The 15193-nt window shown below is 47.1% G+C and overlaps 1 protein-coding gene across 1 annotated transcript in view; it reads right to left on the reverse strand.

Moving 5' to 3' along the window:
* Positions 1-891: 891 nt before the first annotated feature.
* Positions 892-15193, reverse strand: part of rreb1a (ras responsive element binding protein 1a) — a 61797-nt gene continuing 47495 nt past the window's right edge. Inside the window, exons 7-19 of the mRNA XM_069667086.1 lie at positions 14270-14405; positions 14027-14175; positions 11051-11240; positions 10647-10949; positions 9985-10444; positions 7921-9646; positions 7539-7723; positions 7263-7448; positions 6913-7074; positions 6654-6818; positions 6358-6485; positions 5373-6054; positions 892-4933 (exon numbers count right to left, since the gene is read on the reverse strand). Coding sequence (XP_069523187.1) covers positions 4272-4933; positions 5373-6054; positions 6358-6485; positions 6654-6818; positions 6913-7074; positions 7263-7448; positions 7539-7723; positions 7921-9646; positions 9985-10444; positions 10647-10949; positions 11051-11240; positions 14027-14175; positions 14270-14405 — 5134 coding nt within the window. The 3' untranslated portion in view covers positions 892-4271. The remainder of the gene's footprint in view (positions 4934-5372; positions 6055-6357; positions 6486-6653; positions 6819-6912; positions 7075-7262; positions 7449-7538; positions 7724-7920; positions 9647-9984; positions 10445-10646; positions 10950-11050; positions 11241-14026; positions 14176-14269; positions 14406-15193) is intronic.

Below are 15193 nucleotides of genomic sequence, written 5' to 3' on the forward strand. Positions count from 1 at the left end.
TCAGCAAACTAAAAATAAACAACAGAACCAAGACACCCAGACAATCTGTTCTCAACTCATATACAGGAGATCTACATAAAGCTTTTTGGATTCAGAGGGATTCTTATTGCTAGTCCGAGTCACGCCCCGGCCCCGCCGCGCCCTACGGCGAGCCGGTGAGTCCACAACACAAACCATCAGTTCCTCAAAACAGTTCTGCAGCATAAATGTGATATTTTTAATACATGGCTTCTTCTCAAGTCATTGTAGAAACTAACTCGCACCCACACAAACACACACCTGGGCTCCAAATAAATACATTTAAAAACAGTCCATGTGCATTCCAATGGAAGTCCAGTATTCATATGGCCGTGCAAACACACACACACACACACACACACACTTAGAGAACATTAACACGCATTCCCGAGGGAGAGGGAAGTACAGATAGAGCTAACAAAACATTGAACAGTTGAGATAAAGAAAGAGAGAGTTTCTTCACTTTTAAAAAATCAAAAGTCTAAATTAGCGACTAAATATTTCAAAATAATTCATAATTCTGACTCATTAGAAATCGTTTAATGGAAGCGCTTTCTTTATCTGAAGCCAAGTAGCCTGCTGTGACCTGCGGATTCCAGTGTTGGAACACTTGTTTTGGGGTTTCATGTTTTTTTTGTAAATATAGAATAAGAGAGGAGCAATGTAGAGGCTAGAGGAGCTGCAAAAAAAGCTGCACATTTTAACAGATTTCCATAATCAGTGGTTCACGAGAGTCAATCTAAGTCAAACGCTAAAAAAATAGATGTGTCGGATTATGGCATCCAAAGAGACGACTTTTACCCAATTGAATAAATAACGTCTGAAGGTACAGAGAGGCCAAAATGAAGGGAAGTTATCGTACACAGTTAGCAAATTAGCTGCATAGCATCAACTACTTACTAAAAACCATCCCTTAGTAAGAGTATTTAATGCTCTGTAAAGGCGACAGGGTTTATAGGTAACTGAGCGAGGAATCAAGGGTAAAAAAATGTGACTTAAGTGCAAACTATAGTCCTGTTAGCCAACAAGCTAACGAATGACAGTTAGCAAGCTAGCTACCCAACCGTAGGTGATCCAATTCATGATACCTCCTGAAAAACTAGCTTGTAATGAGTTCAGTCTGCCCCTTGATAAAGTTTAATTGTATTTTACGCTGCTAATAAAGAGGAATTAGCCACAAACAAAGATGGCGGAGCAAAGTTCTCAATCAAAGGCTTTGGTTGCCCTGGGAGTGGATTTTTGAGAGTCCGTGGGAAACTCTCTCTCTCTTTCTCTCTTGATTGTGTTGCGATATTCCACTGTAGTAGTACTAGTAGTAGAAGTAGTAGTAGTTTTGGAAATTGTTAGTGCCAGTTCACAGCAGCGTCCAGTCAGTCAGACAGTCAGTCCAGTTGTGGTTGTTCAATATTACTCGCTTTTTGACAGACTCGATGACTGACCGTCGTTGCCTTACAGTTCCGTTATGAGCCGCTGAGGTTCGATTCGTTTTGATTATGAGGTTGCTTGATATAAAAATAATAAAGAGACGAAAAATGTACAAGAAGAAAAATTAGCTATATTCATCTTCACATGAAAAAGAAATTACACATACACACTCTACCCGTCCCCTCTGGTCACCATGTCAGGATATCAACACGTCATCCAAACTTTGCTGCCAATTTTCTTACGTGGAAATGTCCGGTTTGGTTGGTGCGAGGGGGTGGAATTAGCCCTTAACTTATGTTTGTTTGTTTGTGCAGTAGGGTAATACCATTCATTTACAACCCCCTCATCCATCCATCCGTCTGTCCTTCCGTTCATTTATCAATTCATTCATTCCTTTCAACCTGTCTTCTAGCTCCTTCTGGAGACCATTCTGAGATTCAAATGAGGGTGTTAAGTATTAATCAGTTTTTCATCGAAAATAACAGCTGATTGTCGCCATCGCCAAATTCGTAACCACGTGTCTTTGAGTATATTAACCTCCGAGAGGATAAATCAACAGAGTTTGAACATTTAGTTTAGGTGTTAGAAGCGGACGTTCACATAGGAGAAGACAGGGCTAAATAACAGTACTAAAGCAGTCCAGAGCTCAAGATAGTAACATAATACTGGAAGGAGACTAGCTAGATCTGCTGTTAGCCGCAAATGCTGTTAATCAGCTAAGTGACACGCTAGATTGATTTACTTGTCTGGTTAGCCCTAGCTAGCAATGTTTTTAGCCTGTGGCATGTTAAGCAAAGTTCAGGCTAATAGTTAGAACTAGCAAACTAGAGTTTGTTGGTTAGTTTGCTCTTGTTAGCGTTTGTTTTTAGCCTGTGTTTGTTAAATAAGTGCCCACTGTGCCAAGCTTAGGCTCTTGGTTACAGCTAGCTAGGCTAAAAGACAAAACCAAACTAGCTGATAGAGCTAATCGATTGTAAGCTTGATTTGCTTGGCTGGTCTGGTTAGTTTGCTCTAGTTAGCATGTGTTTTAAGCCGGTGGTTGCGATATAAAGGCTTCCTGCTCAAAGCTCAAGCTAATAAAAAAGCTAGCCAGGGCTACCCCAGAAAATAACCAAGTAAAGGAATCGCAACCTTGATTAAGTTGTCTTGTCTGGTCTGTTACCACTGCTAGCTTGTGTGCAACTCCATGGCTGGTTTCTGCTCAGCTAACACAGGCTAATAGCAACACAGCTAGCTGGTGTTAGCCCTTTAAAGTATGTTTTGAAGACTAAGCTAGTAAGTGCTGGTTTTTGTGTATATGTTGAGGCTCATTGCGCAAACAACGCTATCAATAAATTAGCCCTTGCTATTTCTGTTTTACTGTATTTTGTTGAGTTAGCTAAAGTTAGCTCTGTTCAGGAAATTGTGCAGGCTAAGCCAGTAACAACATTGATATGTTAACCTTGTTTGAAGTCACGCTGGTGAGTTAGCCCTGGCTAGCTCTGATTTTGCCCACAGTGGAAACCAGGCTAGCAAAGAATTAGCCTTGCTAGCCCTGTTAAGGAAGACAATGGATTTAAAGGGTTGCTTACAGAGCTGCTCATATGTTGTTTCAATGGTTGCAGTTAAAAAGCAGAGGTTGAGGTAAACTGAACCTGGATCACGTGTTAGCGGTGAAGTACGTTAGCACGCTAAAGGCCCTGTAAAAAACCCTAAATGAACACTAGGGGGCGATGATGAGAGACAGGTGGAGGTCACACACATTCGCACACACAAAAAGACGTTTTGATTTGTTCAGTTATAAAAAAATCCACAAAAACACAAGAATTCCCCTCCCTACACCTAAATGTCACTGATAATCGCACACACGCAAAATAACTGAAAATACTCCAACATCACGTGCCACATGTTCAACTCTCTGTACACACATGGAATCAACTGAGAATGATTATGAATGAGAAATTATCAACACACAAACTCACAGGGTGGCTTTGAGGGATGAAGGGATCAATAGTGTGATGGGTTTTAAAAAAACAAAACATGGAGAACACAAACTGATCAACACTAAATCTGCCCTTGAAAGAGTCTTTTCACACAGAAATCTGGAGCGACTTTGACAAGTTCGTGAATGTTTTCGTGTGTTTTCTGAGCCAGCCGAGAGACGAGGATTATTGCGGAAGCGAGCCAAAAGGACGACGTCTTTCTGTGGTTTTCCAGTTACAAAAAGCTTCCTTTGTCACACAGTGGGAGACGACTAATAGTCATCTGTGGAAGTCGCCATTCGCTGGTGAAATCAGGTCCACCTCAAGATGCGGTTTTATCAAAAATTCGGATGTGGCTGGCGGACAAAAAGAGTCCCCACCGCGACGAGTTCGCTCCCAAATCCGAAGCTGGTTCAACCTTTAATTTGAATTGTTCAGTCTCAGCTGTGATTTAAATACAGAAAAATAAACGCAGAATCTGACAGTCTCTTTGTCTGTCTCTCTGCGTCTCCTAAGTTGATCATCAATTCTCAAACAGAATCTAGAACAATAATAAATCATAACTTTATTCTCTTTATTGCTGAAATATAGATTCCCCGCACAAAAAAATAGCAATGCAAATCATTGTCATCATAAAAAGCTATAAAAATTAGATCCATCCTCCGTAATAATGCAGATAAAGATATAGCAAAAAACATCTCTTAGAAGTAGGACTAGTAGTAAGGCACTTCAAGAACACGAGGACTTCCTCTTTCTTTCTATCAAAACGTTTCCGGGCTGGTTTTTGCATCATCAATGGTGTAGCGTCTTTCATGGTATGGCACTGTGGTTTCAACAGCTTGGAGACAACCGGGGGGGGGTTTCCACTCAGTCTGCCCCCACAAGAGGCGGCTCTCCGTTGGGCACGATGTTCTCCAGAGAGGGCTTGGCGTGGATCTCCAGCAGCCCTTGGATGAAGCCTTCTGTGGGGACGGGAGCAGCGGACTCCTCGGGCAGGGAGGTGGAGGATGAGGAGGAGGGGTCTTTGGAGATGTTTGATTCAGGCGTCGACTTCAGGTCGCTTGTCGTTGTCTTTGTCTCAGTAGCTTGTTGGTTAGGAGTCGTGTCATCGGAGGGTTTTTGCGTCACTGATTCTTCAGAAAGTTCTGATTTTTCCTCAGAGGCGTCGCTGCTGGTTTGTGGTTCTGACTCTGCCGCAGACTCCGTTTGTTTCGCAGAACTTTCCTCCTCCATCACTGCTGTTTCTGCTCCCTCACCCTCCTCCCCTTCCTCTTTCACGTCCTCCTCCTCCTCCTCCTCCAGCTCCTTTGGCCCCGCGGTGGCGCTGCCACACTCGCTCTCGTTCTCCGAGGGCGGGCAGGTGGAGGTCGGCGTCGGGGTGCAGGAGTCTCCGTCCTCGCTGGCGTCGTCGTTCCCGGCCGAGCCTCCGTCGGCTCCGCGCGGCTTCAGGTGGATCCTTTGGTGACGAACGAGGCTGTGCTTCAGGGTGAAAGTCCGCTCGCAGGTTTGACACTGATAGGGCCGCTCACCTGGGGAGGCGGGACAAACAGGGAGGGGGAGGGATTTAAATACGATTGGATCCACGATACATGATGTAGTAAAAGAGCACGGTGTGTTTAAAGACAAACTTAATGTAGGAAAAACTATAAAAACTAAATGAAATAAGAAACAATTTTGAATCTGTGACAAAATAAAGATTAATGAATGTAATCATTTAAATTTGTTTACAGTTCTATTAATTAATAAGTTATTGATTTATTGTTTTTGAAAAAGTAATAAATAATAAAAAAAAACTAATTAAATAAAACAAAAATGAATAAATTGATAAAATGTTAAAATACAAAATTTAATTTAAACGTGTAAAAAATAAATTTAAAAAAGCTAAAAACCAATAAAAATCAAGTCAAAAAGAAATGAATTAAATGAATCAATAAAATAATATGAATAATTATAATGAATAATATTCACCTGTGTGAGAGCGGGTGTGTCGCGTCAGGTCCTGCAGAGACCAGAATCTTTTGTCGCAGACTTTACAGATCTTCTTCCTCTTGTCGACTCTGCCTCCCTCTAAACTCTTTGGTTCTGACGCCTCCTCTTCGCTCCTCTCCTCCTTCTCCTTCTCCTCCTCCTCCGACTCCCCGCTCTCTCCTCCCCTCACTCCGCCGTCCTCCTCCTCCATCTCTGTCTCCTTCTTCTGCTCCTCCTCTTTCTCCTCCTCTTCCTCCTTTGTTGGTTTTGCAGCGTTGCTGTCCGTTTCCTCCTCTTTCGCTGGCGGGTTCTCCTCCACTGGCGCAAGCGTTGGCGTCTCCTCAGAGAGGTGCGCCCTCTCGTGGCGAGCGAGGGTGGTGGCGTATCGGAAGCTCTTCTTACACACTCGACAGACGTGTTTGTACTCCGGCTGCTGCTTCACCGCAGGGCTGCTGGAGGAGGAGGAGGAGGAGGAGGCGCTTTTCTCCTTCTCTTGGCTCTCTGTTGCTACTTGGGGAGCGGAGGTAGAGGATGATGAGGAGGAAGAAGATGCAGGTTGGGGGGGTTGTTCTTCCTGAGCGGGGCCTGACGACGCAGAGAGCTTGAAGTCGATGAGCTTTTTGCCAAAGTTCAGGTCCAAACTTTTGTTGCTGTGGCAGTCGTCGTCGTCTGCGCTCTCCACCTGCAGGCAGAATAAAGGAGGTACGATCAGCATCAGAAACATGAACTGACGGATCATTTAGCAAAAGAAGAAGAGAAATGTAACCACAAACAGTCCTTACATCGCTCTCTGCAAACACACACCAGACTCCATTGAGAAAAACAGTGATTTAAGCTCTCAGAACACAGGACGTCTGGTCACAATGATTGGTAAGTTTGTTTGTGTACTTCTGTGCTACACAAATATTGTGTTTTATCCCAACTAACCATCACTAGTAACTCGGTAACACTATAACAAAGTACATTTGTAAATAGGCAGTGTTACCTTGGTGCTGCTGCTCTGAGGAGGCTGTTTTACAGGGCTTGTTCTGGCCTCTGGCGCCCCCTGCTGCTCAGGCTGCTCTGTGGTGTTTGTCTCCTGCTGCTCTGCATCGCTGTCAGCTGGACTGCAACCTGCAGCACAAAGCAACACCCGTCAACATCATCAGCAACACAAAAACACATAAACGATCCCTTTCTGTGGAGAAACTAAATAAATGTTGTGTATCAGAAATAACAGTAAAAAGGAAGAACAATTAAAAAACTGCTCTCAATGATACTCTTGAGTTTCTTATGACTTACCTTGGCTTGATTTGTGGGTGGGGCTAGGCGGGTTTGACTCCTCCCCGTCCTGCTCTGTAGGGGTGGGGCTTTCAGTGGTGGGGTCGGGGCCCGTATCTGCAGAAGGGGAGACGCTGCAGGGGTCATGTGCTTCTGATGCGACCTGCTCCGTCTCTGACTGACTCTCTGTGAGACACAAATCAATCAACACGATCAATACAACAGATTCCTCAGATTTCCTGGTTCGTTCTTTAAAATGATTCATGTTTGTGTCTCTGACCGGCGCTCTCATGCGAGCCTTCGTCTCCGTCCTTCTTAGCGAGGGCTCCGTTGCGTCGCAGCGTTCGGTGCGTCACGCCGTGTTTCCTCAGCAGGTGGCGCTCACAGTTGGATTTGGTGGAGAAAAAGGCATCGCACTTCGGACAGGGGAACGGTTTTTGGCCTGAAGACAGACAAAGGATTGAGGTGAGGAGACGGACATCCAGAACAGATGTCACGGTTTTACAACACTTAAAACATGTAAGGTTTTAATATATGATGCAGGAGAGTATAAGAGCCAATAATTTAACCTTAATGACGACCTGAATAACTCATCTGTGTGTAGATGTGTGTGGTGTTTGTGTGTGTTACCGGTGTGTGTCAGCATGTGTCTCTGCAGAGAGCTGGCCCAGGGGAACACTCGGGGGCAGAAGGGGCAGGTCATCTTCTGCACAGAGTTGGAGTAGGCGTTCTTCTTTCCTTTGGACTGCGGCGGCACCACCGCCGCCGCCGGCTTCACCTCCTCCTTCTCCTCCGCTCCTCCTGCTCTGTCCACATCTGACCAGAGACGTTTTTAAATTAAACCTCCCTGTTTCTTATATTCCTCATTTTTCAGTCTTTAATGTGTAACTGCGTCTTTCCTCTTACCTCTCTTCCCGCCGAGGTCAGCGGCGCCAGTCTGCAGGTACGTGCTGAACTTGTTGGCGTCGGTGGTGGCGAGCATCTTCTCCACGCTTGCAAACTCCCCGCTGGACTCCAGGTCGATGCCCCCCGCGCTCACAGAGGCCTTCTCCTTCACTGCTAGGACGGCCGGCTTCTTCCTGGTGCGCTTCCTGTCAGACAGAGAGGAGGAGAACGTGCACAATAACATTTTAGTGTTTTAGTTTGGTGCCATCTGGTGGTGGAATCAAGAAATGTTGCCGTGGTTACGATGTAAAGGTCTTTGAAGTCTTTTGAACTCAAACAGGAGCATGTAACAAAACCATCTCCAGCAGGCGGCTGTTCTCATGGTGTTAACGAGCTGACGTACCTGTTCGTTCCTTCAGACGTGTCCTCACTTTGTGTCTCCTGACCAGCCGACGGTCCCGGAGCGGCTGCAGCAGCTTCACCCTGAGAAGAGGCGATGCCTGGCTGGGGTTTCCCCTCCACTGCTTCTCTCTTCAGCAGGTCTGGAGCTCCGGAGACGGAGTGGATGATCTGAGCGATGGAGGCCAGAGGAGGCAGCTCCTTTTGGGTGGTGGAGGGGGAGGAGGAGGTGGAGGAGGCAGGTTTGGGGAGCAGAGGTTTGAGGCGCTGAGCTCGTGTAGCGTTGTTGATGTTGGGGAGGGAGGCGGGGGGAGGGGTGGATCCGGGGGGAAGCTGGTAGCAGCCGAGCTGGGGGTGAGGGTGGAGAGGAGGCAGAGAGGGAGCTGCTTTCTCCTCTTTCGACAGTGCGAGGGCGAGCTGCTCGATGCTGCCGCCGCTCTGCTCCATCTTTATCTCCTTCCTCTCCTCGCTCGCCCCCTCCCTCCTCTGCCTCTTGCTGGGAATCGACAGATCTATAGGCTGGTCCAGGTCGAAGCTGGGGGAGACGCTCTCCAGTTTGACCCCAGGTGACCCCGCCTGGCTGCCACGAGCCTTAGCGGAGAAGTCCAGCGGCTGGTCCAGTTCTGCAGGATAAAGCACGTTAGCCACGTCCTCCACCTTCACCGCCTGCAGCGCCTGAACCACAGGCTGACTGATCCCGTTCAGCGACATCTGATTCATCGTGGCGGCTCGCACCGGGGCAACAATAGTGACTGACTGGGCTGCAGGGAGGAGCGTGGCGATGTGCTCCTCAATCTCTCGCTCCTGCACCTCGGGGTGCTGCTTCAGCAGGTGGTGGATGCAGTTTCGTTTGGCGAGGAAGGCGGCTCCACAGCGCCGACATTCGAACGGCTTCCTCTGGCAGCCGTTGTGCGTGCGCAGGTGGATCTGCAGCGCCCGGTAGCTCTTCAGGTCCTCGCCGCAGAACCTGCAGGTGGTGTCGGCTCCGGTGCTGCCCGTCTCCATGTCCTGCGTGGTGGTGGTGGTTGTAGCCACGGTGGTTGTAGCCGCGATGTTAGCTGTGGTGGTGGAGGTGACGTACTTGATGTTTTTCTCAATGTCCTTCCTCGAGGTCTTGGCGTGCTTCTTCCTGAGGTGGCGCTCACAGTTGGCCTTGACGGTGAAAGGGTAATGGCAGACCCTGCAGACGTACGGCCGCTCGCCGCTGTGCGTCCGCAGGTGTCGGATCAGCGTGGCTTTGTCTGGCGCCACGTAGTCGCAGATGTTGCACTGGTGTGGGAGGATGCCGAGGTGGAAGCGCATGTGAGCCTGCAGGACGCCAGAAAAGGCGAAAACCTGGTCGCAGAAACGACACGGGAACGAGCCTTTAGTCGAGCCGGCGATGGTGCCGTTTCCTGCTTTGGCTCCCGGCTTCCTGCCGCTAAGCCCCGCCTCCTCGTGCACAGCTGTGGTAGCAGCTGGCGGTGAATCAGACAGAGGTGTGTGAGCATCACCCATACACTCTGCGTCCAGCTGCCCTGCGTTCCCGGCTGAGGAGGAGGATGAGGAGGAAGAGGAGGGTGTTTTGAAGAGAGTAGGGGTGGGAGGGGGCAGGCTGGGGCTGATGCAGCCCAGTGATGCCTGCTGGGAGCTCTGGAGGGGGGGAGGGGTCGTGGCGGTGAGGCTGGAGCGAGGGGTGATGGGAGGTTTGGGCTTTAACGGAGGCATCGCCTTCTGACCCTGAACCAGACCTGCAGGAGGAAGAAACAGTCCGTTTTTAATCTCACCACCAGAGGTCATCAAACCTCACACAGACACACCGTCTTTAACCCGCGAGACCCCAGAAAGACATTTTAAATCCTTCTCTGAGGACTACAGAGCAGCTTGTCCTGCAGACACAACATAGTCCTTGTTTTCCTTCTTAAAGCTTTCAGTCAGTATTTCTCTCCGTCTCTGAGACCGAGCTGTTTGTTTGGAGTGAGACAATAAACTCGTCCTACATTCTTGAACTCTGCTGGGATCTAAAGGGTTAATAAACTCATAGACTCAAACTCAAACATCCGACCAGGCCGCTGAAGCCGACACCCACCTTGACCTCCAGCGAATCCCGGGGCTTTGGCCAGAGGTGGGAGGGTCAGTCCCATCTGATTGGGCGCCGCACTCGCCACTTTAAGGATCTGCTGGATGTCGGCGAACTCCATGATCCCGGCTCCGCCCGCCTCTCCGGGTTTAGCTCCCGATGAGGCTGCACTTCCTGTGGCAGCGCCCCCGTCAGGCTGCAGGACGAGGCCGGTGGGGAACGGCTGCAGGGAGAGCAGGCTGAGGGCGTCGCGCTGGGAGAGACCCTGCAGGGCGGAGCCAGACGCCTCAAGGAAAGGGATGCTGAGGGCAGCCAGACCCCCGACACCCAGGGTGAGACCCAGACCCCCTGACAGGTAGGCAGAGGCCGGCTCCTGGGGGAGGCTGGAGGATGGAGGCTCCACGTGGATCACTTTGATGCTGTCAAGGTGCGCCTGATGGATCTCATCGTCTGTGGGACCAGACTTCACCTGAGAGAGAAAAACAGCGTTCATCAGAGGCGGGAATCCCCACAGGACACAATATGACACGATGTCATCGTGGTATCTTGACATTATTATTGTATTTTAAATATCCTGAGTTTTACGACAAACCTTTTGCACTGTATTTATCATTTTGCACAACATCTTCATAATCTGTGATGAGGTGAAGAGTTTTTCATGCGAGGCGTACCTTAGAGATGTGCTGCAGGCCGAGCCCTTCCATGAAGCTGCTCTGCTCCGCGTGCAGGACTTCTTTCTCCTCGCTGGTCTTCTCTGCACCGCACGTTTTCTCAGCTCCCTCCTCGTCCTCCTCGTCCTCCTCGTCCTCCTCGTCCTCCGCTTCCTGTGTGTCTGCGGCGTTCAGTTTGTCCGAGTGGGAGGTGGTTTTATGGAGCTCCAGCGCTGAGCGGAGGGGGAACGCCTTGTCACAGCAATCGCAGACGAACCGGTGGAACTTACTGATGCAGCGACGGAGGTTCGTCTCACACCAGACCTGCAGTGAAAGGAAGAGGTCATCATGTAGCGACTCTGAAAGCATTTAAAAACACTCCAACGTATGCACTTCATTTCCTCTGCAGGGTTAAATGTAGATACCTGTGCGATGTGAGCGAACTTCTTGCAGGAGAAGTCGATGAAGGCGAGGTCGTTGAAGCCGGTGGGGATGGAGGGGTTGTTCTGGATGAAGGGGCGGCCATTGGGGTCCTGGGGGAGGAGCTTGTGAACGCCCGCATTGTGACGCAGCAAACCACGGTGAGTTCGGAAAGACAGGCAGCAGAGATCACACCTGCAGACGAACAGTTACAAGTTTAATACTGCGTGTTTGAACACTTAATACCTCAAACTGTTTGCTTCAAAATATCACAAACCGACGTGTCTCGTGTGACACGACGAACCTGAGTCGATACAGACGTCTACACAGCCGCTGTGACTCCAGAGTTTGGTACGAAATCAAACTTTTATCAGTCACTTAAACATCGTCCTACAAATTATTCTGTTTAACAGAAGAAGATTAAAGTTTCAGTGTGAATTATTGTCTGAAAACAAGCAGCTGCACAAGAACCTTTCAAAATAAAACACATCTCTAAATTTTCTTGTAAAATACAAAAAGAAATAAAATGAATACTCAAAGCCCTAAATACATATATTATTGGTGATTGCAGGTTTTAATATCTATGAAAGTTGCCATTAAATTATAATTTCACGTTAATATTATTTATAATATTATTAATAATAAAATGTATTACGATACATTTCTCCATCAGGCTTTTTTCATCAGCCTCATCATTTTATGCAAAGTCTCTATTTCTGTAATCTTCCACATGAATATTTAATATTCTAATGGTCAGGAAGCCCCGCCTACAGCTGGATGATTGACAGCTTGGCCTTAAAGGAGAAGCAAGAGGGAAACAATAAGAAAAATTCACTTAAATAAATGTTATATAAAAATATGTACATAAAATGATGCATTATGCTTATGCATATATTTTGATTAAAAAATATGAATATAAATAAATTAAATGTGTAATTTTGCTTTTAATTTTGATCATTTTCTTCATATTTTGACTCATTATTATTATATATATTAATAAGACTTTAAGACTTTAAAATGAGGCAAAATGTCTGTATTAGTGGAGCAACGGTCCTCACATCTATAGAAGTACAAACGTGTGTGTGTGTGCGTGTGTGTGTGTGTGTGCGTGTGCGTGTGCGTGTGTGTGTGTGCGTGTGCGTGTGCGTGTGCGTGTGCGTGTGTGGGATAACCCTGGTGGCAGTGCTGGTCCTGCTCTCGTTAAGCGCTGAGAGGACAGCTGCTCAGTGTCTGCCACAGTCACACACTGTTATCACTTCCTCTGTGTGTGTGTGTGTGTGTGTGAGTGTGTGAGTGTGTGAGTAGGTGTGTGTGTGTGTGTGTGTGTGTGTAAGCTGTGTGTAATCCCCTCGCACACGTTGTCAGAGGATTTTTTTGGGGGGGCAGGAGAGGGGAAACACTGAGGACCATATGTGGACCAGCACTTGTTGAACTCTCGTCTTCCTCCTCCCATTTCATCCTTCCTTCCTCTTCCTCCCATCCCATCATCCTCATTCTTTTTCTCCTTCTTCTCTTCTCCCCTCCCTCTCCTTCCATCCTTTGTTCTCCTCTCCTCTTCCATGCTGCCTTCCTCCTCCTCCTTATCCTCTCTGCATCCCTGCACCTTAGTATCCTCCTCCTCCTCCTGCTCGTCCTACTCCACCAGTAGCCGGGGATACTGTCTTCTTTATTGTGAACATGCCTACATTACCCACAATGCACCCCACCTGCCGACAGTTCAGTCAGTCTTGCTTAAGTTTACATGTTTGTCCATCTTGAAGAACCATAACGAACGCTGGTGTAAAGAGAACGATGAAATACTATGACTCCCTCCATCTTCCTCCAGGTCAGTTAAAGTAGCCCCTCCCCCTCTCTCTCCATCCCTCTCTCTCTCCATCCCTCTCTCTCTCTCTCCATCCCTCCATCCCTCCTCTCCTCCCTTCACTTCAGTCGATCCTCTTACCGGCTGATTAGTGAGGATTTACAGCTAAATATTCCTGCCTTCCCCCATAACGAGCTCAGCGCTCTCTCTCTTTCTTTCTCCCCCTTTGTTTTTTCTTTCCCTCTTTCTTTTGTTTGTTTTTTGTCCATCTTACATCCCCTCTTTTCCCCTCTCTCTCTCTCCTCCTCTCTTCCTTCCTATTCATTAATCCTCCCATCTTTCTCAATTCCTTCCCTGCTTCCTTTCCTTTTCCTCTCCTTCTTGTTCTTGTCTTTTTCTTTTCTCTTCTTCCTTCCTATCATCCTTCTTTCTCTCACTCTTCTTTATCCCTCCCATTCTTCTGTTCCCTTTGATTTCCTTACTCTCTCTTTCTGTCTATCCTTTCCTTCATCCGTTCGTCTCTTTTGTTTGCGTTTATCTTTATCATCTCTACCTTCCCCCTTTCTTATTTTCTATCCTTCTTCGTTCCTTGCTTCCTTTCCTTCTTAGTCTTTTCTCTCTCTCTCTCTCTGTCTCTGTCTCTCTGTCTCTGTCTTTCATCCATCCCTCGCTCCCCCTCTTCCACCCTCCTTCTTTCATCCTCTCCTCCCTCCTTATCTGTTCGACTCCCTGCCTGCTGATTAATCCAGAAGCTGGTTGAGATTCATGTAAACTTTAATGCATTTATTAACCAAATACAAAAGCCTGTTTAAATCTGAAAGCTATTGCTAGCAGCTAGTTAGCTTAGGTTAGCTTTGAACAAAGAATGGAAACGAGACATCACAGCCAGTGGTGGAAGAAAATAATTCACTTCCTGTTAAAGAATTCAAAATGTTACTTTTGTGCTAAAGTGCAGATCATCATTTATTTCTATTTCTTTTTTATGTTTTGTTTTTTTGTGCGAGGAAAGCTCACAATTGCAGCAGAGCTAGCTAGAAGCTAATTAGCATCGGTCGTCCCTTTGCATTGAATTGAGGACTCTTTAAAAATATGATCAACTGTCCGAGTTTCCAAAATCTGTGTAAAAATGTCAAAGTGTGTGTGTGTGTGTGTGTGTGTGTGTGTGTGTGTGTGTGTGTACCTCAGTGCAGTGTCCGGGTGTGCGTCCATGTGTGCGTCCAGTTCCAGTCTGGAGCTGCAGGTCTTGAAGCAGATGGGACAGGGCAGCAGCTCCTCCTCGGCTCCTCGAACCGCTGCCGCCGACTCCTCTGATGCTGCGTCCTCCACCACCTGAAAACACACACACACACACATATTAACACACACATTAACACCACTGCATCATAACACATCATAAACTTCTGGGAAGTGTGTGAGGCTGTACCTTTTTGCTGGGCGGCTCCTCTCCGTTCTCCTCCTCCTGCCTCCTCTTGACGGATGGACGGCGGCGTTTTGTGGGGGAGGGGGGGCTGACGGGGAGCAGACCGCTGGCAGGGTCCTTCTCATGGATCTTCATGTGTCTGAACGAGAGAAGAGAAGAAGAAGAAGGGTCAGAAGTTAGTTTTACTCTGGGATTAATCTCTTATATCGGTTTTGTTGTCTTTGGCGCCCCCTGTGGTGAGACGGTGGAACTGCAGGCACCTCTGTGCTCTTTAGCTAATGGTTTCTGTGCTTTTCTGTGCTGGTTTCTTTGTCTTTATTTGAATGCAACATTTGTTTCTTTTTCTTTGGATCCGACCTGTTTTTGAAGTTTTATCTTTTTATCAAACTTTTACAAACATTAACTCACAGTGCTCGTAGACATGGCAATACACCGCTTTGAACACGAGGAAGTATACGTTTTGTTTCTCCCCGGAAATGTCCACAGTGACATTGATTTGGTAAAACTGCAGAAAGCATACATTTTTACAGTCTGAAGCTCTTGAAACGGACAGTTTGAGGTGATAAATTGCAGACACAGCAGATTAAAGTGTGTCAAAAACTAAAAGAACACTCTCACAAAAAAAGGTGAGACATTACGTTAAATCCAAAGATAAAGAAAGACAGGAAGTAACGATCATTTTGTGCGTTGCCAAAAATAACAATGTATGACAATTCATTCATTTTGATGTTTGTTTGTGTTGAAATCGGATGTAAAGGGGATAAAACTGCCAGGAATTATGGGCAGAAAGCAGAGGATTCTGGGAATGTGAGTAGGAACTGAAGTATCTTATTTTGATCCTTTAAACTTGTGGACACAAATTATCAACTGATGGTGAAACCTGTTCGCTGCTTGTAAGTCCCTGATCCGACCTAATCAGCTGGGAAT

Source organism: Semicossyphus pulcher, unplaced genomic scaffold, assembly GCF_022749685.1.
Source record: "Semicossyphus pulcher isolate SPU_LCO1_2020_fin unplaced genomic scaffold, fSemPul1.0.p SCAF_18, whole genome shotgun sequence".
Classification (NCBI taxonomy): domain Eukaryota; kingdom Metazoa; phylum Chordata; class Actinopteri; order Labriformes; family Labridae; genus Semicossyphus; species Semicossyphus pulcher.